At 48.2% G+C, this 24621-nt stretch overlaps 1 protein-coding gene across 12 annotated transcripts in view; it reads left to right on the top strand.

Annotated features, from left to right (window-relative positions):
- The window catches only part of myo3a (myosin IIIA), a 556810-nt gene that overhangs the window by 485113 nt on the left and 47076 nt on the right, over positions 1-24621 (top strand). For 10 of the 12 annotated variants that reach the window (XR_005460772.1, XM_038798143.1, XM_038798142.1 and 7 more), the window contains 2 exons: positions 5278-5318; positions 14686-14829. Coding sequence is in view for 11 of the 12 variants with exons in the window: in XM_038798143.1 (XP_038654071.1) it covers positions 5278-5318; positions 14686-14829 (185 nt within the window). In the remaining variant the exon portion in view is untranslated. Of the gene's footprint in view, positions 1-5277; positions 5319-12739; positions 12779-14685; positions 14830-24621 lie in introns of those variants that run through there. The other 2 variants (XM_038798152.1, XM_038798150.1) reach the window with 2 other exon arrangements.

Here is a 24621-nt window from a genome sequence, read left to right on the forward strand (position 1 = left end):
TATATCCACTGACGTGAGCCAGGATGGTATTGTGGCAGTGTTCCTCCAACAGGATGACTCCTCTTCCTGGGCCCCAGTTGCATATGCCTCTAGAGCCATGACGCCCACTGAGCAATGATATGCTCAGATTGAGAAGGAATGCCTGGCCTCCTTACGGGAATTGACAAATTCCACGACTATGTGTATGGCCTCCCCAAATTCACGGTTGAGATGGACCAAAAAGACTTCAATGACATGACGCCACAGTTACAACGCATCCTTCTCAAGCTACGCTGCTACAATTTTGACCTGGTTAACACCCCAGGTAAAGAGTTCATTGCTGCAGATGCACTTTCCAGGTCTATCACCACACGTTGTGAGCAGACTGACGTCGTCTGTCAAATAGACGCGCAAGTGCAATTCTGTGTCTCCAACCTCCCGGCCTCTGATGAGAGGGTCATTCAAATTTGTGAGGAAACGGCCAGGGATCCTCTGCTTCAGCGGGCGATGCAGCACCTCACGAATGGCTGGCAGAAGGGGCAGTGTCCCCATTTTTCAATGTCAAGGACGATCTGACGGTGGTAGACAGCATCTTCACGAAGCTTGACAGAATTGTGACCCCTCAGAGCATGCGAGATATGGTGCTTGGCCAAATCCACGAGGGTCACCTGGGGGTTGAGAAATGTTGCCGTCGAGCTCGAGAGGCAGTTTACTGGCCGGGCATCAGCCAGGACGTCGCCAACACGGTCCTCAATTGCCCGACGTGTCAAAAATTCCAGCCGGCTCAGCCTAAAGAAACTCTACAGCAACATGAGATGGTGACCTCCCCATCGTCCAAAGTCGGTGTTGACCTGTTCCATGCCAAGGGGCGTGACTATGTCCTCCTAGCGGACTACTTTTCCAATTACTCCGAAGTGATCAGACTGTCTGATCACGTCAGCGGCAGTGATCAAGGCATGCATGGAAACTTTTGCCAGACATGGGATACCACTCACGGTGATGAGTGACAACGGCCCCTGTTTTTTCAGCCAGGAGTTGTCAGGTTTTGCCCGGCTATACAACTTTCAGCACGTCACATCCAGCCCCCACTACCCCCAGTCAAATGCGAAGACCGAAAAAGGGGTCCACATCGTCAAAATATTATTATGTAAGGCTGCTGACTCAGGCTCTGATTTCAACCTGGCGCTGTTGGCATACAGAGCGACCCCTCTGTCCACTGGGTTGTCTCCAGTGCAGCTTCTCATGAACCGCACACTGCGAATGACGGTTCCAGCCATCCACATTCCAGACCTTGACAACTTCCCGGTCAAACAGAATATGCAGCAGTCTCGGGCCCAATACAACTCAGCATACAACGCCCATGACACAGATCTCCCTGAGCTGGTCCCTGCTGATCGAGTTCATGGGGGTGAGGGTAGCGTGGTGTAGGGTGAGGGTGGTGTGGGGGTAAGGGTGGTATGGGGGAGCGTGGTGTGGGGTGACGGTGATGTAGGGGTAAGGATGGTGTGGGGGTAACGGTGGGGTGGTGTAGGAGGAGGGTGGGGTGGGGTAAGGGTGGGATGAGGGTGGTGGGGGTGAGGGTGGGGTGGTGTAGGGGATGGGTGGTGCGGGGGTGAATGTTGTGTGGCGGTAAGGGTGGGATGAGGGTGGTGTGGGGGTGAGGGTGTGGTGGTGTAGGGGGTGGGTGGTGCGGGGGTGAATGTGGTGTGGCGGTAAGGGTGGGATGAGGGTGGTGTGGGGGTGAGGGTGGGGTGGGGGTAAGGGTGGGATGAGGGTGGTGTGAGGGTGAGGGTGGGGTGGGGTAAGGGTGGGATGAGGGTGGTGTGGGGGTGAGGGTGGGGTGGTATAGGGGGAGCGTGGTGTGGGGGTGGTGTAGGGGTAAGGGTGCGTTGATGTAGGAGGAGGGTGGTGTGGGGGTGAATGTGGTGTGGCAGTAAGGGTGGGATGAGGGTGGTGTGGGGTGAGGGTGGTGTAGGGGAGGGTGGTGTGGGGGCGAGGGTGGTGTAGGGATAAGGGTGGGGTGGTATAGGGGAGCGTGGTGTGGGGGTGAGGGTGGTGTGGGGGTAAGGGTGGTGTGGGGGTAAGGGTGGAGTGGTGTAGGAGGAGGGTGGTGTGGGGGGTAAGGGTGGGGTGGTGTGGGGGTAAGGGTGGTGTGGGGGTGAGGGTGGGGTGGTGTAGGGGGAGGGTGGTGTGGGGGTGAGGGTGGGGTGGTGTAGGGGGAGGGTGGTGTGGGGGTGAGGGTAGTGTAGGGGTAAGGGTGGTGTGGGGGTAAGGGTGGGGTGGTATAGCGGGAGAGTGGTGTGGGGGTGAGGGTGATGTAGGGGTAAGGGTGGTGTGGGGGTAAGGGTGGAGTGGTGTAGGATGAGGGTGGTGTGGGGGTGAGGGTGGAGTGAGGGTGGTTGGCACACGTGGCATGGGGAACTGCAACTAAGTGCGATCTCACTTCCTCGCACCACAGGGGTTAGTGCCAGGGGTAGAGTGCTGCCTACTCATCCTGGCCATGCGGAGGAGGTCAAACAGTTTTTACTGCACTGCTGGCCGATCCGGACTACGTTGCCCACGGCACTGACCGCCTTTGCCACCTGCACCCAGGAATGACAAATGGTGACGACTAGCATTCTCCTTCCTGGCCGGTGTACTGGGTCATCCTCCTCTTCTCCACAAAGTCCAGGAGAGTCTCCAGCTCTGCGTCTGCGAAACGTGCAACAACGTGGGACGGCGCATCTTATTGCCATGCTGTTGGCTGGGATGGTGTGAATGGGGAGTGAAGTGTGTATATGCAGCTCCAGCTTGTCAGCCTCCTGAGTGTCAATTGCGAAACCGGCGAATCCTGCAGTGTTCCCATTGGAATCTACTGTATTCCATGTGGCACCGGTGCTAGCCCCTCAACAGTAACAGAATTGGACCAGGTGCGGCGCCAGTTTTGCTGTCGTAAAAGTCCACAAATTCTGCCAAAATAGTGCCCTCCTGCAACCCCTCTTGCCACCCCCGGATCACGCCCCACCAGTACCCCCCAGACCCCGCGGAAGCCCCCCCTTCACTGTCAGCGAAATGGCTCAACCCCCACTGTGGCGGCGTTGGACACAGTCCGTTGGATTCAATACTTACGGCAGGATTCTCCGCTCGCCTGCTGAAGTCGTATTCGGCGATCGGGCGGAGAATCCCTTTTGACTCTGAAATCGGGGGCGGTGCCGGTTTTCGAATGCTCCACCCTCTCCAAAACGGTGTCATCGGTGAGTACGCCGCATGCCATTTGGACGGTCTCAGGACGTCACCTGAAGGCCCTTCCCCGATGCTCCGCCCCCGATGGGCCGACTTCCCGATGATCCGGGACACGTGTACTCTGAGTTTTCAACCTCGTGTGGCGGCTGTAGACTGCGTCCAGCGGCGTCAGTCGGGGTGGGGGGTGGGGGGGGGGGGGGGGCAGCCGCCCCACTGGCCAGGGGGGCTTCGGAAAGGGCTGGGGGAACTGGTGGGGGATGGGGGTGGCGAGGGGGTACGGGGGGAACTATCTGTCAGGTCGGATCCGCGCACGGCCGGTGACATGTTATGCAGCACGACCGCTGCGGGTCGTTGCCATGTGTGGCCACGGACTCGGCAAATCTCCAGCCGTTTCTGTTTGGAACGCCGGGACTTTTACATAGAGTGGCCCCCCACTGGGCGGAGCATCGGTACGGTGACTTTTTCATCGTAAAACTAGACACTTCCTCCAGATATAGGATCTAGCCCTGAGTCTCAGGAACGGAGAATCCCGCCCCTTATCTATTATCTATTATCCATCACTAACATACTTAAGATGAATGGGTCAATTGCCAAATAGCTAAGTGCTCACACCAACAGATTGCTAATCAGAACATCTTCTCATAATATTTTGAATAATTAACTTCTGGGTGTACTCTCAACCAAAAACATTCCTTCTTGAATTTCCTGAAATAAGATTCTAAACCAAATTTAGAAGGAACTTTTCCTGGGCTTGAATGATGATAGAGTGGTATTGTCACAGGACCAGTGATCTAGAGACCCATGGAGATGACAGAGTTAGAATCTCACCATGGCATGAACGGACAGCCATGCTGTGCCTGAAACGCAGTGCGCCGCAGTGCAACATGGCCGATAGAAGCCGGGAGTCCCTGCTCCCCGAATCTACCCGTCTCAATGTGATTCTCGCCCACAGCTAGTCTCACTGTAATATGTAGTTTCCTGAGGAACCCCAGGCATTGGGATCTATCCCCTTCTCCTTGTAGACATGAGTGAGCTCCTTTTAGAACTGGTCTCCACAAATGGAGACCAGAAGTAATACACTCGTGGGGGTCTCACAGTGGATCGGAGGCCCCCCCGGTGTATGCCCTTTGGGCAGAGTGGTGCCCTATCACTGCTGGTGCCACCTGGGCACCCTGGCAGTGATACCTTGGTGTCAGCCTGGCATTGCCAAGGTGCCCAGGTGACACTTCCTCTCACTACAATGAAGAGTTCCTGCGAGCGGAGCTCCTCAGTACAGAAAACGGAGCTATGTGTGGCCTCAGCTGTGTGCTCCCTACTCAGCCCCCCCCCCCCCCCCTCCCCCCCCAGTGATGTTTAAAAGCATTGTGTTTCTCGGCACTATGTGCTGGGAAACATACGGCTAAACACGCTTGCTATGAGACTTTGTTCCCATTTAGTTAAATCGTGCCTGAAATTTGCTGTCTTTACCCAGTCTGGCCTACATGTGACTCCAGATCCAACGTGGTTGATTCTGAAAATGTCCTCTGAAATGGCCGAAAGCCACTCAGTTCAGTAAATACTGGCCCAGCCAATGACATCCACATTCAATGAATAAATAAAATCCATGAAGGAACCCACCCAAATAAATAGAGGGAAGATTTTGCAGGTTCCCCAACAGACATGCATTTTGACGCATTTGATTCCATGATAATGGCCAGCCCCAGGCATCCAGCGGACTGCAGTCAGGAATATCTTCTCTTATATCTCACAAAGTAGAATTCATTCGACAGAATAGGTTCGGGCAGATAAAAAGACTGACTGAGGAGCGTCTAATAATTCATTTTTGTAGGTGGAATTGTAAACACATTCTTTATACACACAGTTACAATTCCGGGAGTGATATCAGAGGACATGTCCCAACTAACATGAATACAGACTAAGGTAGAAACAAATTGGAAATTGGCAACAGCTTTGACGTTTTGCGTACTAACTTTGCGGAAATTATACTCAGGCAGTAAAGACAAAACTGGACCTCTATATATTTGCAGAGGTTCAATATTTCTGTAAATGATTCTTAATGGTTCTTTTTTTTAACAGAGATCCGTGCAAGATGGGAAACGGAGACCTCGGAAAGACAGGTATTCCACCAATCTAAGAACACTACACAATTAAACTACTTGGAAGACTGATTTTTATGGGGAATGTTTCTTGTTGGCTATCTGTAGTGAACTGTGGACCTGTTATTTATACATGTATTCAGAAATTTGGTGAAGTAGAAAATGCAGATCCTCAAAAGGTTTCCTTTGTAACATGGTACAGTAGTTTCTCACAAAAATGATATGCGTAACAAGAATACATTTTCTTAAAAGCACAGTGGCTTAGGGTCAGGGTCATACTCCTATAATTCTTCAGAAACAGAACTCATCAATATTGTTCGAGTTAAGCTGTGAAGAGGGCTATGTTTCCCTTTCAGGACAGTAAGAAGTCTTACAACACCAGGTTAAAGTCCAACAGGTTTGTTTCAAACACGAGCTTTCGGAGCACGGCTCCTTCTTCAGGTGAATGGAAAGGCTTGTTCCAGAAATGTTTATATAGACACAGTCAGAGATGCCCCGGAATGCGAGCACCTGCAGGCAATCAAATCATCAAAGATGCAGAGAGAGAGGTAACTCCAGGTTAAAGAGGTGTGAATTGTCCCAAGCCAGTTCAGTCGGTAGGCCTCTGCAAGTCCAGGCTTGTTGGTGGGGGCCGAATGTAATGCGACATGAATCCCAGATCCCGGTTGAGTCCGCATTCATGCGTGCGGAACTTAGCTATAAGTTTTTGCTCAGCAATTTTGCGTTGTCGCGTCTCCTGAAGGCCTCCTTGTAGAATGCTGACCCGGAGATCAGAGGCTGAATGTCCTTGACTGCTGAAGTGTTCCCCAACTGGAAGGGAACAGTCCTGCCTGTTGATAGTCGCACGATGCCCGTTTATTCGTTGTCGCAGTGTCTGCATGGTCTCGCCAATGTACCACGCTTCGGGACATCCTTTCCTGCAGCGTATGAGGTAGACTACATTGGTCGAGTCGCACGAGTATGCGCCGCGTACCTGGTGGGTGGTGTTTCCACGTGTAATGGTGGTGTCCATGTCGATGATCTGGCATGTCTTGCAGAGATTACCCTGGCAGGGTTTTGTGGTGTTGTGGTTGCTGTTCTGAAGGCTGGGTAATTTGCTGCAAACAATGGTTTGTTTGAGGTTGCGCGGTTGTTTGAAGGCCAGTAGTGGGGGTGTGGGGATGACCTTGGCAAGATGTCCATCCTCGCTGATGATGTGTTGGAGGCTGCGAAGAAGATGTCGTAGTTTCTCCGCCCCAGGAAAGTACTGGACGACGAAGGGTACTCTGTCAGTGGTGTCCCGTGTTTGTCTTCTGAGGAGGTCGGTGCGGTTTTTTGCCGTGGCGCGGTGGAACTGTCGATCAATGAGTCGAGCGCCACATCCCGTTCGTACGAGGGCATCTTTCAGCGTCTGTAGGTGTCTGTTGCGCTCCTCCTTGTCTGAGCAGATCCTGTGTATACGGAGGGCTTGTCCATAGGGGATGGCTTCTTTAATGTGTTTCGGGTGAAAGCTGGAGAAGTGGAGCATCGTGAGATTATCTGTGGGCTTGCGGTAAAGCGAGGTGCTGAGGTGACCGTCCTTGATGGAGACGAGTGTGTCCAAGAATGGAACTGAATTTGGAGAATAGTCCATGGTGAGTTTGATGGTGGGATGGAACTTATTGATGTCATCGTGTAGTCGTTTCAGTGATGTCTCGCCGTGGGTCCAAAGGAAAAAAATGTCATCGATGTATCTGGTGTATAGCATTGGTTGAAAGTCCTGTGTGGTGAGGAAGTCCTGTTCAAACTTGTGCATGAAGATGTTGGCATATTGAGGTGCAAATTTGGTCCCCATGGCTGTTCCGTGCGTCTGGATGAAGAATTTGTTGTCGAAGGTGAAGACGTTGTGGTCTAGAATGAAACGGATGAGTTGCAGAATTGCGTCTGGAGATTGGCAGTTGTCGGTGTTGAGGACTGAGGCTGTTGCAGCAATGCCGTCGTCATGGGGGATGCTGGTGTAGAGTGCCGAGACATCCATTGTGACGAGGAATGTTCCTGGTTCAACTGGTCCATGGGTGCTGAGTTTCTGTAGGAAGTCCGTCGTGTCGCGACAGAAGCTGGGTGTACCTTGTACGATGGGTTTCAAGATGCCCTCGATGTGGCCAGAGAGGTTCTCACACAGGGTCCCATTGCCTGAAACGATAGGACGGCCTGGTGTGTTGGCCTTGTGTATTTTCGGGAGGCAGTAGAGATCTCCAATGCGGGGATTACGTGGGATGAGAGCACGTAGGGTGTTCTGAAGGTCTGGATCTAAGGTCTTGATCAGTCTGCTGAGTTGGCGGATGTGTTCCTTGGTTGGATCTGCGGGTAACTGCCTGTAGTGTTCCTGGTTGTCGAGTTGTCGGTATACTTCTTCTTTCAGGAGGGAGAGAATCCTGGGATGATAGCCCCTCCAGGATTCCCCCACACATTTTCTTCCGGTATCAGCACAGCAAAATTAATTGGCGGGAGAGGAATTTATTTTTTGAAAATTCAGTGTGTCTGATGAGTGCGGTGAGTTCACTGAATGAGCCCATGTCGATAGTTCTTTAAGATCTCCAATTTGGATTTAAATTCTGTATTGGTAAAACAACAACATTTTGGAAGATTTTCCCCATTGAAAATACATATTTAACACTTTAAATGGTAAACTTTATATTTTGCAGTGATGTGTAATCATTTCCAAATTTTTTTTTAAATGCAGCCGTTAAAATTTACAACTTCCTCCCCAAAGTAAGAATGATAGATTCTGACTATTTTATTTCTCATTACATGCGTCTGTGCAGCTAATTATAGGTGTAAAATGTTAAACGGTATGTCAAACGCTGCATCTTAACAATAGATTCAAGGAAATAAATCAAGAAAAGGAATGGCAGACACCAAGCAGAAAACTAAATCGAATAGCTTACTCTCCCATCTGAACATCTTCCTGGATTTTAGTTAGTAAATGCTTCTAAAAGTATGATGCTGTTAAATTCGGCAGCTTCCATTTTTAGGCGTCTACCCTCATATTGCCAACAACTCGTACTCAAACAGGGAGATCGGAGGAGTCCGAAATTTTTGGTGCTGTACCTTGTCATTATGAGAAAGTCCTAGCAACAATCCCATGGGCTGGGTTTTATAGATGCCGCAGTCTCTACCCCAACTCTGCCAGAAAATCGGAGTGAGTCCATCCACAATCCTGACAGTAGCCCCACAGAAATTTAATGCTGAGAGGACATTAATTGCTTTAAAACGAGACTTTCGTCCATACCTCAGTCGGTCGGTTTGCCTGAGAGTACTGCTGGCCAATCCGATGAGCAACAGAGCTACAATCCCAGCAGTGCCACCGAGAGAGGTGGCTGCTGCTGGTACTGCAGGTAGGCTCACCACACTCAGCTGCTCAGCTCCATCTGGGCTCAGGAGTCTCACTGAGACCTGCCAACCTGTGGCAGCAATAGGGTGGAGGTGTTGGGTCAAGAGCTAAAAGGGGAGGATTCCAGGGGTAATCAGGGGTCTGAAGGTGGGGTGGGGGAGTAGAGAATGACATTGAGGTGGAGGTGCTCTCAATGGGCTTAGTGGGCTCACATTGGAGGTGCCCTGCTTTCCTGAAACCAGCTGCTCTGGACTTTCAGCATCGCATGGGTCTCCCCCAAGCATGGGTACAATACCAGCCATGGTAGGATAGGCCGTTTAAGTGGCCTCAAAAGGCCCAAGACTGGACAGGTATCGACTCTCTGTAAAGTTTCAGACAGGATTGGGGTGGCCAAGTAGGCAGCGAGAAGTCCACCTACTGGATTTTACATAACTCCCCCCCACCCTCAATCCAGCTGGTAGGGGACCACTAAGTTCAACTCTCTACCTGTATCGAATTGACTGATTTCAGTAAGGGTGACAATAAAGAGCTACAATTCACCTCAGCACACCCAGCTTTAAAAGAGTAAAACAGATCCACATCCCTGCCCCTGATCATAGTTGTAAATCCAAATGCAAATATATATGTATGGATTTCAGATGGAGACACAAGCAGATATGCAAGTGATGTCTCCAAGTGTCACATTACTGCAGACACTCAGTGCCAGATTCTTATCTTGAGATCATAATTGGGCAGCACGGTAGCACAATGGGTAGCACTGTTGCTGCACAGCTCCAGGGTCCCAAGTTTGATTCCCGGCATGGGTCACTGTCTGTGTGGAGTCTGTACGTTCTCCCCTTGTCTGCGTGAGTTTCCTCCGGATGCTCCGGTTTCCTCCCACAAGTCCCGAAAGATGTGCTGTTAGGCAATTTGGACATTCTGAATTCTCCCTCTGTATACCCGAACAGGCGCTTCAATATGGCGACTAGGGGCTTTTCACAGTAACTTCATTGTAACTCTTGAGGACAGACAGGAATCAGATCCACCACTGGAGACATGGCCAACATCTTTTCGCTGAGACATTGGTCCAGATTTAGGGATTAATGTGAGACCCCCTACCCTCAACCCCTTACCCCATCCCCGCCACACCCTCATGACACATAATCCCCATAATCCCCATGCATCACCTTCAACCCCCACTTCTCAGGTTATGATGGAGGAAAGGTCATTGGTGAAGCGGTTCGGTCTGGGGCAAACACTACCCTAAAGAACTCCTGCAGGGATGTCCCAGGACTGAGATGGCTGACCTCCAGCAACCACAAACACCTTCTGTCATGCTAAGTGTGACTCCAACCTGTGGAGAGTTTTCCCATGATTCCCACTAACTTCATTTTTCTTGAAGACTCTGTGATACCAAGCTCAGTCAGATGCTGCCTCGATGCCAAGAGCACTCATTCTCACCTCAACTCTTGAGTTCAGCTCTTTTGTCTAAGTTTGGACCAAGGCTGTAGTGAGATCAGGAGCTGAATGACCCTGGCGGAACCCAAAGTGAGCATCATTCAGCAGGTTATTGCTGAATAAGTGCAGCTCAATAAAACTGTCAACGCCCCCTTCCATCATTTTGGTGATGATGAACATTAGACTGATGGGGAGTAATTGGCCAGTTAAATTTGTCCTAATTTTTGTATACAGGACACAACTGGGCAATATTCATATTGCCGGGTAGATGCCAGTGTTGTAGCTGTACTGGAATAGCTTGGCTAGGGGCACAGCCAGTTTTGGAGCACAAGTATTGCCGGAATGTTGTCAGGGCCTTTGCAGTATTCAGTGCCTTCAGTATTTGTATCCCCCCGCCATTTAAAGCCCACTCGCACACCTTTTCCCATGTCTGTTGATATCTAATAAATTATCAACAATGTGCTAAGCATTCAAATATTGTCAAAATTATCAAAGAGCCCAAAGGGTCAATGCTGACAGATGAATGCCAGTTCAAATGCTTAAGATGAAATGAAATGAAATGAAAATCGCTTATTGTCACGAGTAGCCTTCAAATGAAGTTACTGTGAAAAGTCCCTAGTCGCCACATTCCGGCGCCTGTTCGGGGAGGCTGTTATGGGAATTGATCCGTTCTGCTGGCCTGCTTGGTCTGCTTTAAAAGCCAGCGATTTAGCCCTGTGCTAAACAGCCCCGTGTTCCTCTTAACAAAAGTTTCATTGAAAATTGAGTGCTCTCAGGCTGTTTGATTTAGTTTTTTATTTGTGTTCATCAAATTATGCAACACGAACGTTTTCAGGTCCCTAGGGCTAGATTTTGTCTGAGGAGGCAGGGTTCGGGAATCAGGGCGGGATTCCCCCATCGGGCGGCTAAGTGCCGACGCCAGAGAATAAACTGGAGTGTTTTACTCCGGCGTCGGCGCCCGTTCCGGGACACCATTCTGCGGCCCACAGGGGGCTAGGACAGTGCACCGGCTGCCGATCCCGGCCTGAAGCCGGCATCGCAGGGTCCGCGCATGTACAGTTGGGCCGGCGCCAACTAGCGCATGCGTAGGGCCTTCTTCCCCGCACCGGCCCCGACGCCAAATGGCGCAGGGCTACAGAACTGACGCGGAGGAAAGGAGGACAGGATGCAGAGAGGCCAACCTGCCGATTGATGGGCCCTGATCGCGGGCCAGGCCAGTACGGAGGCCCCCCCCCCAGTGTTGGAACCCCCCTCCCCTCCCCACAGGCCACCCCGGACCGTTCAACACCGAGGTCCCTCCGGCTCAGAAGATGTTAGAATGGCGCCAGCGGGGCTCAGCTTTTTAATGACAGCCGCTCGGCCCATCCGGGCCGAAGAATCGGCGCGCCGACCTGGGGGAGTCGCTGCATACCCCGCCCGGTGCCACGCCGACCATGCCGCCGCTGATGGCGCCGATACTCCGCACTGCGGAGAATTGCGTCCCGGTGTCAGGACGGCGTGGCGCAATTCTCACGGCGCTGCACCGATTCTCCGACCCGGCAGGGGGTCGGAGGATTCCGCCCCAGGTTTGTTTCCATGTCAGGAACCTGCTCCTGACAGGAAGTAGACAAAGCTGTGAATTTGGTGGAGGCGAAGGATTATTTGGTGAGGGAAAGGGAATGGTGTTCGATTAGTGATAGGGCAGAAGGATTGTAATAGACTCAGGGCACCAGTGGAGTGGGCATGTTCTTGCCTCACACTACATCATTTAAAAAAAGGAAAGCATCTGAGTCTTCAAATTGGTTGAGGTGCATGGAGAGGTCGAACCAAAGTTGGATAGCGTAATGTTGGTGTGACTAAAGTCTTATTACTGTGCGATAAATCTTCTTCAAAATCCGTACTTTTTTTCAAACAAATAATGTATTCCCAATGCTACCCATCTTGTTCCCAACAGAGAAGCTCTTCATGTTTACACCACTCCCAACAGCCACTTGTCCTGTGTAAATGTTGTGCTCTTAGAAGACATGTTCTTAAGGAATTCTTAATTATCTAAATGTACCCAATTAACAGTGCAGGAAGCTTCACTTTCCAGCCTTATTGCCATATGCTCTGTTCCCACCCTGGCGAAAATTGGCAAGGTCTGAAACTGAAGTTGGACATCATGCTACATAACATCAGTGCCATTTTATTTGGCCACCCACCTTTGCGGCAACCCGATTCAGCACATGAAAATCCGACCATCTCAGAAGAGCATCCTCTAGTGCACCAGCATGAAATAATTTCCATTTGTCACATTAATCATCCTGTGTGCCTTCTGAGTGAGGATGCTAAATTAGTGATGTGGAGATGAAATTCAACCTCAGCAGGGCAATAAAATGTCCAATTTAAAAACAGAAAATGCTGAAAATACTCGAGCAGCGGGTCTGGCAGCAGCTGTGGAGAGACCAACAGGGGGCTAAATTTTTGTCTCCCAAAGTTGAGCAAACTCACCCAGGGAAAGCAAAACAACAGGTGAGCAGGGCTTAAACTGGTCTTTCAATTCCAACCATCTGCCATTTTTGCCAGGTTGGAAAACATGGCGGTCCTGATCCGATACTGACTTAAAGTGATATTGGGTTTGCTATTTAACTGGCTACTGCAAATTCGAGTTTCCCCATCATTGCTATTTTCACAGAGATGAGTGAGATCCTCAAGGCTGTGGGAACCACACCAGGTAAGTCAGTTCATGAACCCTGGGGGAAGCCTGCTGTGAAGGTGGAGCCTCGCGACAGGAAGTTTAAAAGCTCTGGCCAACTGCAACTGTCAAAATGTATTGGATTATGATGGTTTAAGTATATTTTCAACATAGTTATTGACAATTGGGCTCTGTCCTTAAAATGTAAGCGAACATTAAATTGACTAGCACTGTGTAAGGGTTCATCAGTAGTCCTCTTCTGCATTCTATAGTCTGAAGAATTCGATATGAATAATTTGCACGGGGCGGCACAGTGGCGCAGTGGTTAGCCCTGCTGCCTCACGGCGCCAAGGACCCGGGTTCGATCCCAGCTGCAGGTCACTCTCCGTGTGGAGTTTGCACAATCTCCCCGTGTCTGCATGGGTCGCGCCCCCACAACCCAAAAATGTGTGGGGTAGCCGGATTGGCCACGCTAAATTACCCTTAATTGGAAAACAAAATTTAAAATTAATATTATGTCAGAGTTTCTGTGGTTTCATTTCCATATTGTTTTGATATCCTGGCATCTGCTGAACCTTTGATGCACTCTTCCAGCATCCACTAGGTGCAGAACCAATGAACCATGCAACAATAGAACATGAAAGAGGGAGTTGTTTTTCCCAAAGGGCATGCTGAATGCTTGATTGTTTCTTTTTATTTGAAGAACATTTTATGTCTTGACAGTCATGGATCTGAGTTCTGCATCTGGTGGGTATAGGATGAGTGGGCATGGAGAGCACAAGTACGTTATGAGGAAGCATTAGCATATGGAGGCACTGGGGGATGTGGGGTGAAGGATAGAAAGCCTAACAACCATAAATTGAACTGAGCCAATGTCCCAGTAAAAGAGAAATGGCTCATCCAAACTGTCAGCCTTGCCATGCACCTGCCTCGGGAGGTGGCGGCATCAACTCCAGCCTACACCAAAAACACCGAGACCAAAATACCAGGTAAATGGGCTGAAAGCAGGAGAACACTGTTGGTCAATAGCTAGACTTGCGGTGCCCAAACTGAAAACGAAACGGTCGTGGCCTTCGGCGTTCTGATGAAAGGTCATGACCTGAAACGGGGGGGGGGGATTTTCCAGCCAATCTCGGCAGCGGGATCTTCCAGTCCCACCGTCAGTGAACCCCCGCTGTAGGTTTCCTGGTGGCAGGGGGTGGATTCAATGGGAAATCCCATTGATAGCGGCGGGACTATAAGATCCCGCCACCGACCAACGGCAGGCCGCTTCCCGCCATGAGAAATACGCCGCGGGGTATGCAATATTACCAACATGTCAGCATTGCCCCCAAAACAAATCACAAGCAGCCTGATTCATGGCCACTGATTTTATGATCCCTACAAAGTTTATTTCACTCCCATAGACATTTATGATTCACATTTGGGCAGCACAGTAGCACAAGTGGATAGCACTGTGGCTTCACAGCGCCAAGGTCCCAGGTTCGATTCCCCACTGGGCCACTGTCTGTGTGGAGTCTGCACATTCTCCCCGTGTCTGCTTGGTTCCTCCGGGTGCTCCGCTTTCCTCACACAGTCCAAAGACGTGCGGGTTAGGTGGATTGGCCATGCAAAATAGCCATTAGTGTCCAAAAGGATTCGGAGGGGTTATTGGGTTGCAGGGATAGGGTGGAAGTTAGGGCTTAAGTTGGTCAGTGCTGACACGATGGGCCGAATGGCCTCCTTCTGCACTGTATGTTCTATGTATTTCTATGTATGACTAGCCTTGGGTAAAATCCTGAACTGTTAGTTAATTCTTACGGGGTCCAGTTTTAATCGGTTACTTCACTCACTCAAATATGTGCATTATCATTCCCCCAGAAAGTTGCAAGCTGTAAGGAATGAGTGAAACAAATTGAGTCAGGTGAAATAATTACAGTTAACATACTCATTATTTTTCTCTGTAGCCAAGTAAAGCTGCTGGATGCAGATGATCGTTACTACAGACAAATTACACCTAGTGATTCACTCTCTCAGGATAATCATGTTGCAGCTACAGAGAGAATGACATCTGCAAAACCCAGATCTGCAACACCCAAGAGCTCAAACAGGTAGATTTCCAGCCTAGTGGAATTTCTCACAAGTTTTAAAAATGGCCATTATTGAGAAAGCAAAACTCATGTCAACACCTCCTACCTTAACTCATTCTTCTCCAGATATCAAAACTATGGGCCTCTCGCCGGCTGGCGAAGTCCCTTCAGTCCTGGCTGGCGTGGCGCCAAAGGCCTTCCACGCCGGCCGGGAGGGCGCAAACCACTCCAGCGCTGGCCTAGCCCCTGAAGGTGCGGAGGATTCTGCACCTTTGGGGCGGGCCGACGCCGAAGTGGTTCACGCCACTCCGTCCCGCCGGGACCCCCCGCCCCGCCAGGTACGGGAGAATCCCGCCCCTTATTCCTATATGCAAATGTAAGTGGTGTGACAAACACAGGACCGCAGGGTAATTTAGGTGGCCAACTTTAAGGTGCGGCACAGTGATTAGCACTGCTGCCTCATAGCACCAGGGACCCCTTTGTTCTATTCTGGCCTTGGGGGACTGTCTGTGCGGAGTCTGCACATTCTCTCCATGTCTGCATGGGTTTCCTCTGGGTACTCCAGTTTCCTCCCACAGTCCAAAGATGTGCAGGTTAGGTGGATTGGCCATGCTAAATTTCCCCTTAGTGCCCAAAAGGTTAGGTGGGGTTACTGGCTTACAGGGATAAGGTCGGGGTTTGGGCCTAGGTCTGGTGCTCTTTCCAGACTCGATGGACCAAATGGCCTCCTTCTGTACTGTAGAGATTCTATGGTTCTAACTAGACAATGGTGGAGGAAGCCCCAAAAACCAAAGGAATTCATTGGACAGGATTTACCGACCAATCCGCCACGTGTTTTTCAGCGGTGGGGGCGGCTCACCAGCGGGATTACCCGGTGACTGTGCCGCTTGTCACCGGGAAACTTGTGGGACCGGAAAATCCCGCCGGCATGAACAGTCAGTAGATCGTGGCCATTATTTTAATGTTCCCAAGAAGGAGCAGAAGCACTCCATCAAACTTGGCAAGAATAAGCGCATCTACGGGTTCCTCCCCCTCTGCAATAAACTCCTCAATCCGCCACAGTACCTCCATCCAACCCCCACCACCACTCCTCGTCATTTTTGTCTGTCATCTGAGTTAGCCTCTTGGCCACCAGATGTTCCACCAGCCTAAAGTCAGCAAGCTGCAGCAGGATTCCCACTCAGGATGGACAGTTCACTGTCTGCATGGTAACGAACAAAAGCCCTTGAGGTGGACTGAACCTCATACCAGCAGGAGTGGCTCAGCATTCTGTCCATTGCCTGTCTCTTCATTGCTGGGAGTTAAAATCTACCCTCATTGTTGTCAACCAACCAATATTTCTTCAGTTATTTTGAGTAGGCGAACTTGGTCGGAAAAGAACAGCATTCTGTTTTGTTAAAAAATGTTTAGGATGAACTTCATTAACTCAACCATAAAAAACTACCATTATCAAGTTACCAAAGGTCAACGGTTCTGTTGAATGAATTCATTGTGAAATGTTACTTCTGAGTGATTTTAGTTCAACCTGAAAAATAGATTTTAAAACAATTGACAACTTTGATCATATTTTCACATGTCTGAGCGGCAAGAATTCTTAACATGATGTAGCATTAATTTTGCCTGATATATTTTATGTGACTATAATGGATTTATTTGAATTCATAGACTTGTAAAACTATTTGCTGTAGCAGTGTCAATAATTTATATGATGCCTGACAGTTTGAAATATTCGAAGGATATTCTGGCCAGTTTTGTGAAGATCTTACTGACCCAGACCCTGTTCAAATGACTTTTGCTTGCATCAGTTGACTACAAATTATCTTGCGAAATCATTTCTCTGTCAAGAGGCATTCTAAGACTGCGACACCCGTCTTCTTTAAAATGAGTGATCGAGAGCAACAATACCTTAAATTATGGAAGTTTGTGGTGGGGTCCTAGAATATTCTTACTTGTTTTTAGAATGTTTCCTGTTATTACTTTCTTAAAGATATATTCAGGAACCAAAGCAAATGCACTGGAGGTCATTTTAACTTTTATCATTGGGTGAGGTAGAAAATGAGCTTCTGACCTACTACTTTTTTCACCTGGACATAAAGGTTAAAATTATCCCCCATTGTAGTTTCCTTTTCTATTCTCTTTATCACCATTATAGTTTCATTTATTCGCCTTGACGTTTCTGTTCCCAATACGAGTGGGCAAATGCATAACATATTTTTATACCAGTCCCTGGTCTGCTATTTTAACACGGACATTAACCCATTTACTTGTCCTCACAGAATGTTACAGTGCAGAAAAAGGCCATTCAGCCCATTGAGTCTGCACTGGTTCTCTGAAAGAGCATTCTACTTCGTCCCACTCCCCTGCCTTATCCCTATAACCTTGCACATTCTTTCTTTTCAGGTAGCAATCCAGTTCCCTTTTGAATATCTCGATTGAACCTGTCTCCACCAGCCTCTCAGGAAGTTTGTTCCAGGCTCCAACACCCTCAGGGTGAAAATATATTCCTCACATCACTTTTACTCCTTTTGCCAATTAATTTGAAGCTGTACCCTCTGGTTTGTGATGCTCTCTTGAGTAGAAACAGTGTCTCGCTATTTACACTGTCCATACCCCTCAGGATCTTGAGTACCTCTATGATTCCTCTCAGCATTCTTTTAGAACCAGAGAAAAGTTGAGGCCATTCAGCCTATCATGTCTTTGCCAACAAAAAAAGAGAAATAAAGAAACTAGCCGTTTATTTTCATCCCACTTTCCAGCACGAGTCCATAATCTTTCAGATTACAGCACTTTAGGTACAGATCCAGGCACTTTTTTAATGATTTGAGCATTTCAGTCTCAGGCAGTGAATTCCAGACGCCCACCCTCTGGATGAAAAAGATTTTCCTCATGTTCCCTCTAATCCTTCTACCAATCATCTTCAATCTATGCCCCTGGTAATCGACCCCTCAGCTCAGGGAAACAGGTCTTTCCTGTCCACCCTATCTGGGCTTCATCAATTTGTACACCTCAAATTAGTCACCCCTCAGCCTCCTCTGTTCGAAGGGAAGAAATCCTAGTCCATCCAATCGATTCTCCAAGGAAAACAGTCCCAACCTCTCCAATCTAATCTCATAACTGCAGTTTATTATTCCTGGAGTCATTCTTGTAAATCTCCTCTTTATTCTCTCCAATGCCTTCACATCCTTCCTCAAGAGCCCAGAACTGGACGCAGTACTCCAAATGAGGGGTGCGGTACATTTCAGCGCCGCCGTTTCAGCGCAGCTGTTTCAGCGCAGCTGTTTCAGCGCAGCTGTTTCAGCGCTGCCGTTTCAGCGCCGCCGTTTCAGCGCCGCCGTTTCAGCGCAGCTGTTTCAGCGCTGCCGTTTCAGCGCCGCCGTTTCAGCGCCGCCGTTTCAGCGCAGCTGTTTCAGCGCTGCCGTTTCAGCGCCGCCGTTTCAGCGCAGCTGTTTCAGCGCTGCCGTTTCAGCGCCGCCGTTTCAGCGCAGCTGTTTCAGCGCAGCTGTTTCAGCGCTGCCGTTTCAGCGCAGCTGTTTCAGCGCAGCTGTTTCAGCGCAGCTGTTTCAGCGCTGCCGTTTCAGCGCAGCTGTTTCAGCGCCGCCGTTTCAGCGCAGCTGTTTCAGCGCTGCCGTTTCAGCGCAGCTGTTTCAGCGCTGCCGTTTCAGCGCAGCTGTTTCAGCGCTGCCGTTTCAGCGCCGCCGTTTCAGCGCTGCCGTTTCAGCGCTGCCGTTTCAGCGCAGCTGTTTCAGCGCTGCCGTTTCAGCGCTGCCGTTTCAGCGCCGCCGTTTCAGCGCAGCTGTTTCAGCGCTGCCGTTTCAGCGCCGCCGTTTCAGCGCTGCCGTTTCAGCGCTGCCGTTTCAGCGCCGCCGTTTCAGCGCCGCCGTTTCAGCGCTGCCGTTTCAGCGCTGCCGTTTCAGCGCCGCCGTTTCAGCGCCGCCGTTTCAGCGCCGCCGTTTCAGCGCCGCCGTTTCAGCGCAGCTGTTTCAGCGCCGCCGTTTCAGCGCCGCCGTTTCAGCGCTGCCGTTTCAGCGCTGCCGTTTCAGCGCAGCTGTTTCAGCGCTGCCGTTTCAGCGCTGCCGTTTCAGCGCTGCCGTTTCAGCGCAGCTGTTTCAGCGCTGCCGTTTCAGCGCCGCCGTTTCAGCGCTGCCGTTTCAGCGCAGCTGTTTCAGCGCTGCCGTTTCAGCGCCGCCGTTTCAGCGCAGCTGTTTCAGCGCTGCCGTTTCAGCGCAGCTGTTTCAGCGCTGCCGTTTCAGCGCAGCTGTTTCAGCGCCGCCGTTTCAGCGCAGCTGTTTCAGCGCTGCCGTTTCAGCGCAGCTGTTTCAGCGCTGCCGTTTCAGCGCAGCTGTTTCAGCGCTGCCGTTTCAGCGCCGCCGTTTCAGCGCTGCCGTTTCAGCGCTGCCGTTTCAGCGCTGCCGTTTCAGCGCTGCCGTTTCAGCGCAGCTGTTTCAGCGCTGCCGTTTCAGCGCTGCCGTTTCAGCGCCGCCGTTTCAGCGCAGCTGTTTCAGCGCTGCCGTTTCAGCGCTGCCGTTTCAGCGCCAGGAGTTTTCAGCGCCAGAAAAAAAAAATTCTCCAATGTTGTCATATAGTTATGACAGAATTTTTTTGGCACAAAGCAATTTACAAATCTGTAAGTTCATAAAATGAAATAAAACTCAAGTGTTAACTAAATGTTTTTATTGTAAAAGATCCACTTATAAAGATCCAAAAACAGTACATTAAAACAATTTACAAATCTGTAAGTTCATAAAATCAATCATTAAAAGTATAAAAACTTGTTAACAAAACTCTAACTTTATCTAAACAGTAATCATAATAAAACTCCAACAAAATCTAAAGACAGTTAGAACGATGAAACGACCAAATAACTAAGTGTAAAAGCTGGTATACCTGTGTCATACCTGTGACCATACTCAAGAATGATTTCTGAATGAATGAGCGCTGAAACGTCCTGGCGCTGAAATATTTGGCGCTGAAATATTTGGCGCTGAAACATCCTGGCGCTGAAATGGTGGCGCTGAAACGGCGGCGCTGAAACGTCGGCGCTGAACTGTCCCATTCCCCAAATGAGACCTAACACTTTTACCCCTTTTGTCAATTAATTTGAATCTGTGCCCTCTAGTTCTTGAGGCTCTCTTGAGGCTCTCTTGAGCAGGAATAGTTTCTCACTATTTACACTGTCCATATCCTTCAGGATATTGAATATCGCTATCAAGTCTCTCCTCAGCCTTCTTTTAGAACCATAGGACAATAGAACTAATTGAGGCCCATCAGCCCACCATGTCTGCGCTGATAAAAACAGAGAAAAAGGCCTGACTTATACAAGTTAAACATGACCTCCTTACTCTTGAACGCAATGCTTCCTTCTACTAATGAAGACTAAGATACTATATGTTTTATCAGATACTCTCTTAACGTGCCCTGCCATCTTTAATGACTTATCTACACCTAGAGGTCCCTCTTTTCCTGCACCTTCTTTAGAGTTTCTCCCTTCATTCTGTCCTGATTTCCCACATTCTTTCTGGCAAAATGAATCACTTCACACTTCTCTATGTTGAACTTCATTTGCCACTTATCTGGCCCATCCACCAACATGTCTGTGTCCCTTTGAAGTTCAGAACTATTCCCATCACTATTTACAATGCTTCCAATCTTCATATCATCTGCTAATTTTATAATCATGCCCTGACACCACAGTCTAGGTCATTAATATGTATCAGGAGGGTGGAGAGTCCCAAAACTGACCCCTGCGAAGTTCTACTACAAACCTTCCTCCAATCTGAAAATGACCATTTATTTTCCATTTATTATTACTCTCTGGCTGGAATTCTCCAGTTGTTGAGGTTCTCTGCTCCTGAAAGCCCCCCGCCCACGGGTTTCCCGGCAGTGTGGGGTGGCTTTGATGGGAAATCCCATTGACAAGCGGTGAAAGTAGAGAATCCTGCCACCGGCCAATAGCGTGCCTTTGAGAAACACGCAGCTGGAGCATCGGAGAATCCAGCCCTTCTTGACACTCAGGACAATTTCTTATCTCAGTGCCTATTTTCCTTTTTATTCCATGAGCTAGAATTTTGCTCACAAGTCTATTATGTGATGCTGTGTTAATTTTCTTTGTTTTGAAAATCTATATGGACATCAACAGCCTTTATCAACCTTTTCTGTTATCTCCTCAAAAATTTCCAGCAAGTTAATTAAACATGATTTTTCCTTCATGAATCCATGCAGGCTTTCCTTATTTAGCCTGCACTTGTCTAAGTGACTTTGATTTTGTCCTGAACTATAAGTTTCTGGACACTTCCCTGCTACTGAAGTCAAGCTGATTGGTCTGTAGATGCCGGCTTTATCCTTGCACCCCTTTTTTGAAGAAGGGTGTACCATTCACAATCGTCCAGTCCTCTGGCATCACTCCTGTGTCTAAGAAAGACTGGCAGATTATCACCCATGCCTCTGCAATTTCCACTCTGACTTCCCTCAGTACCGTTGAATGCATGTCTTCTGGTCCTCATCAGTTTTCAGCCTTTCTAACACCTCCCCCCTCTCGGTTATAAATTATTCTCTTGGACCAGTTACCTCCACTCTCAGGTCGGCCTGGATAGCATCCTTTTCCTTTGTAAAGACAGAATCAAAATATTTGTTTAATACCTCCGCAATTTCTCCAGCTTCCAAATGCAAATCTCTTTTTTTTAAATCCCCGTTCGGCCCGACTCTTTCTTTCACCGACCTTTACTATTTAATGTTTATCGGAGTCATTGGGATTCGCTATTCCTGAAAGAGTTAAGGGCTGTATTAAAACAGCAGACTAAGGAGTACTCTAAAAGCACACTCATTTGTCCACTATCATTGCTAACTATCATTTCTGGTTCTGGTGCCTCTGATTTATCTTTGTATCAGCCAGGTGGAAAAATGGGCTGTAACTTTCCGTTTGTTTCCTGAGTGTATGTTTTGTATATTTTGATTCAGAAAAATAATAAAGTGGTTTAATTCCTCGGGTAGAAAAACATGTACTCCACGAGATTCCCTTTCGTTATCAGTAAATTGTATCCTTAAAATCTGTACTGTTTTTGTTCTGTCTGTGGTACCCTGATAATGCTTACATTTTCTCTACTGTGTTTGATTATTTTCTCCATGGACAAGATGGGAATTTTAGAAAATCCAATCTATTTTATTATCGGGGATATAATACATTATTCTGTCCATCAGGGACGCATGTTCTGAGAGAATGTTGAGAACTTCCATTACGATTATCTTGATGTCAATTATAAGAAGTTGATAACCACATCAACACAGCTCAACAGAGGAGGGTCCATTACAGCGTGATATCTCCCTGTAAACATTTAATGCAGGTGTAATTGAACATGTGCCTATATAAATGATGAGCTCAGTCTCTTATCTGTTGTGGGTTTTTACCTGAGCCTGTAGACATAGAACTGTTGGTATCAATAATTGTGAGAGGTGCAGAAAAAAGTAACCTGTAAATGCTTGTGTTCATTTAAAGCATTCCTGTAGATGAGTCAACTGGATTTTTAGCCAAACAGTCGATTAGCAAGTTCCTAATTGCAAATGACCATAATCTCACACAGAAACAAGTTCACACATGACAGCAAAAGGTGCCACAGCTGCAGAAGTAAAGGAGTCACTGGGCTTATTTCTTATGGAGCTACAGTTCTGGAATCTTCTGCATTTTGTGTACTAATTTTCTTGTGCCGCTTCATATCTGAGCATCCCCAGATTTGATGTAAAAATATTAAATGAGCACCTGCCACAACACTCTGTGTGATTAGCCCAAGTTTTGCTCTTTTTGTTTAGCACCCATTTAAAATGGGGCTGGGGAAAGTCCTGTGGTTATTTTTCTTTTAAATTCTTTCATGGGATGTGGGTGACACTGGCAAGGCAAGCATTTATTGCCTGAGTGAACTGAGTGGCTTGCTAGGCCGTTTCAGGGGGCATTTGAGAGACAACCACATTGCTGTGGGCTAGGAGTCACATGTGGGCCAGACCAAGGCCGGAATTCTCCAGAATTCTTCCGCTGAAGTGAATGAAGTTTTGGCTAAACACCAAATTCTCCGTTCTCGCAGGCAGCGGTGGTGGGGCGAACTCAGATCGGAGAATCCCAGCCCAGGTGAGAAAGGAAAATTTATTTCCCTAAAGGACATTAGTGAGCCAGATGTGTTTATACAACAATCGACAATGGTTTCGTTCTGATCATCAGACGCTTAATTCCAAATTTTTCTTCATATCTAATTCAAATTTCATCATTTGCCATGGTGGGATTCAAACCCCATCACAGTGGATGGTGAAATTAGAATTCAGTACAAAAGAAAATCTGGAATTAAGCATCTGATGATCACCATGAAACCATTGTGTTGTTAAAAACCCATCTGGAGCAGCTCCAAAATTGGACCAGGCTTTGTAGCTTTGTTTTCAATCAGCTGTCACGTCCATATTTTTGACACAATTGACATTTTTTTAAAAGGAAATATTTGGTACCTTTTTTACTCCTTCAAAAACAAATATACCATAAAGTTATTTGAATAGTGTATTTCACTAAGATGGTACAAGATGAAAGAATGCATGCCATAGAGATCAGCTGACTCGAGACTTGCTGAGATTTTCCAGCATTTTCCCTTTCGACTCTATTTGCTTAGCTGGGCACAAATGCCAGCTAAAGACCAAGGGTAACTGCCCCAGTCTGCGTTCGGCTAGTTAGGAGTCACGTCGGCTTTTTGCCACTGTAGCGAGAGTGTCTAACGGCTAAAGTGCAACATAGAGACGGCGCTACCATCACTGTTATACTGGCAGCTTATTCACAGCAAGCACTTCAACATCAGCTAATACACTACTCAAATATATGTGAAATATATGACTGATATTAAGCAGAGTCAACATTTCTGTATTTTTTTTTCAACTGTTATAGCTTGATGTGGCTGTCAAAAGGGACTTCCAACATTTAAAGGCCATTGCATTAAACAAAATATAAGGGTTACTGATGTGATGATTACCTTATGCTCAACCTATCAGTACGTGATCAGTGGCTTTGTACTGAAGTCTTTGGAATGTGTGGTGGTTGCAACATCAATGTGTGCCCTGCTGAGGCATGTGTATGTATGAGGGACACTGAAAGAGCTGTAAGGATATGTACAGACATGATGCAGGTGAACAATGCATATGAAACAGGATGGCGGCCAATTGGGCAATATTTTGTGCAATGCACTCTTGAGTCATCTATCTAATTCCGTAAAATACATTGTCCTATCCTGCAACTGTTCCTTGGTGCTGAAGGTCCTTAATGTGGAGCTTGACTGGCACAGCTACCTTGTGGAGAAGATTTTCAGGAGGAAATACAGAGAAGCTCGTCTTCGACCACTTCTCCACAAAACACACTGGAATGGGGTGTTTTGCCCATAGATTCTGTTCCATGCTTTGGGATTGGTTTTCCTCTCTCAGCCTCAGCACCCAGTCGCTACTAATCCTTTGTCATTACAACCGCAATCTCAATTCATCACATTGCTTCTCCTCTAATTTTACTGTCCTCTTTTCCTCCCTTACTCTCACCCTTCATGTAACCCTCTCCCGACCAATCCATCAATCCGCTATCTTACATGACCGCACTACTCCCAATATAACAATCACAGAGCCAGCCATCTCCAAACGAAGAGAGTAAATAGTGGCGGGGGTGGATTTAAATGTGTAAGGCAGGGGAGTGGGTTGACTAATGGGCCTAGTTTAAGAAGTTCCAGTGAGGCAAAAGAAAGACGATGGGAAATAGGGAAAAGGAAGTGAGAGAAGGCTTGAATGTTGACAGTGAACAAAGAAATGATC

This window comes from Scyliorhinus canicula, chromosome 5 (genome assembly GCF_902713615.1).
Source record: "Scyliorhinus canicula chromosome 5, sScyCan1.1, whole genome shotgun sequence".
NCBI classification, from domain to species: Eukaryota; Metazoa; Chordata; class Chondrichthyes; order Carcharhiniformes; family Scyliorhinidae; genus Scyliorhinus; species Scyliorhinus canicula.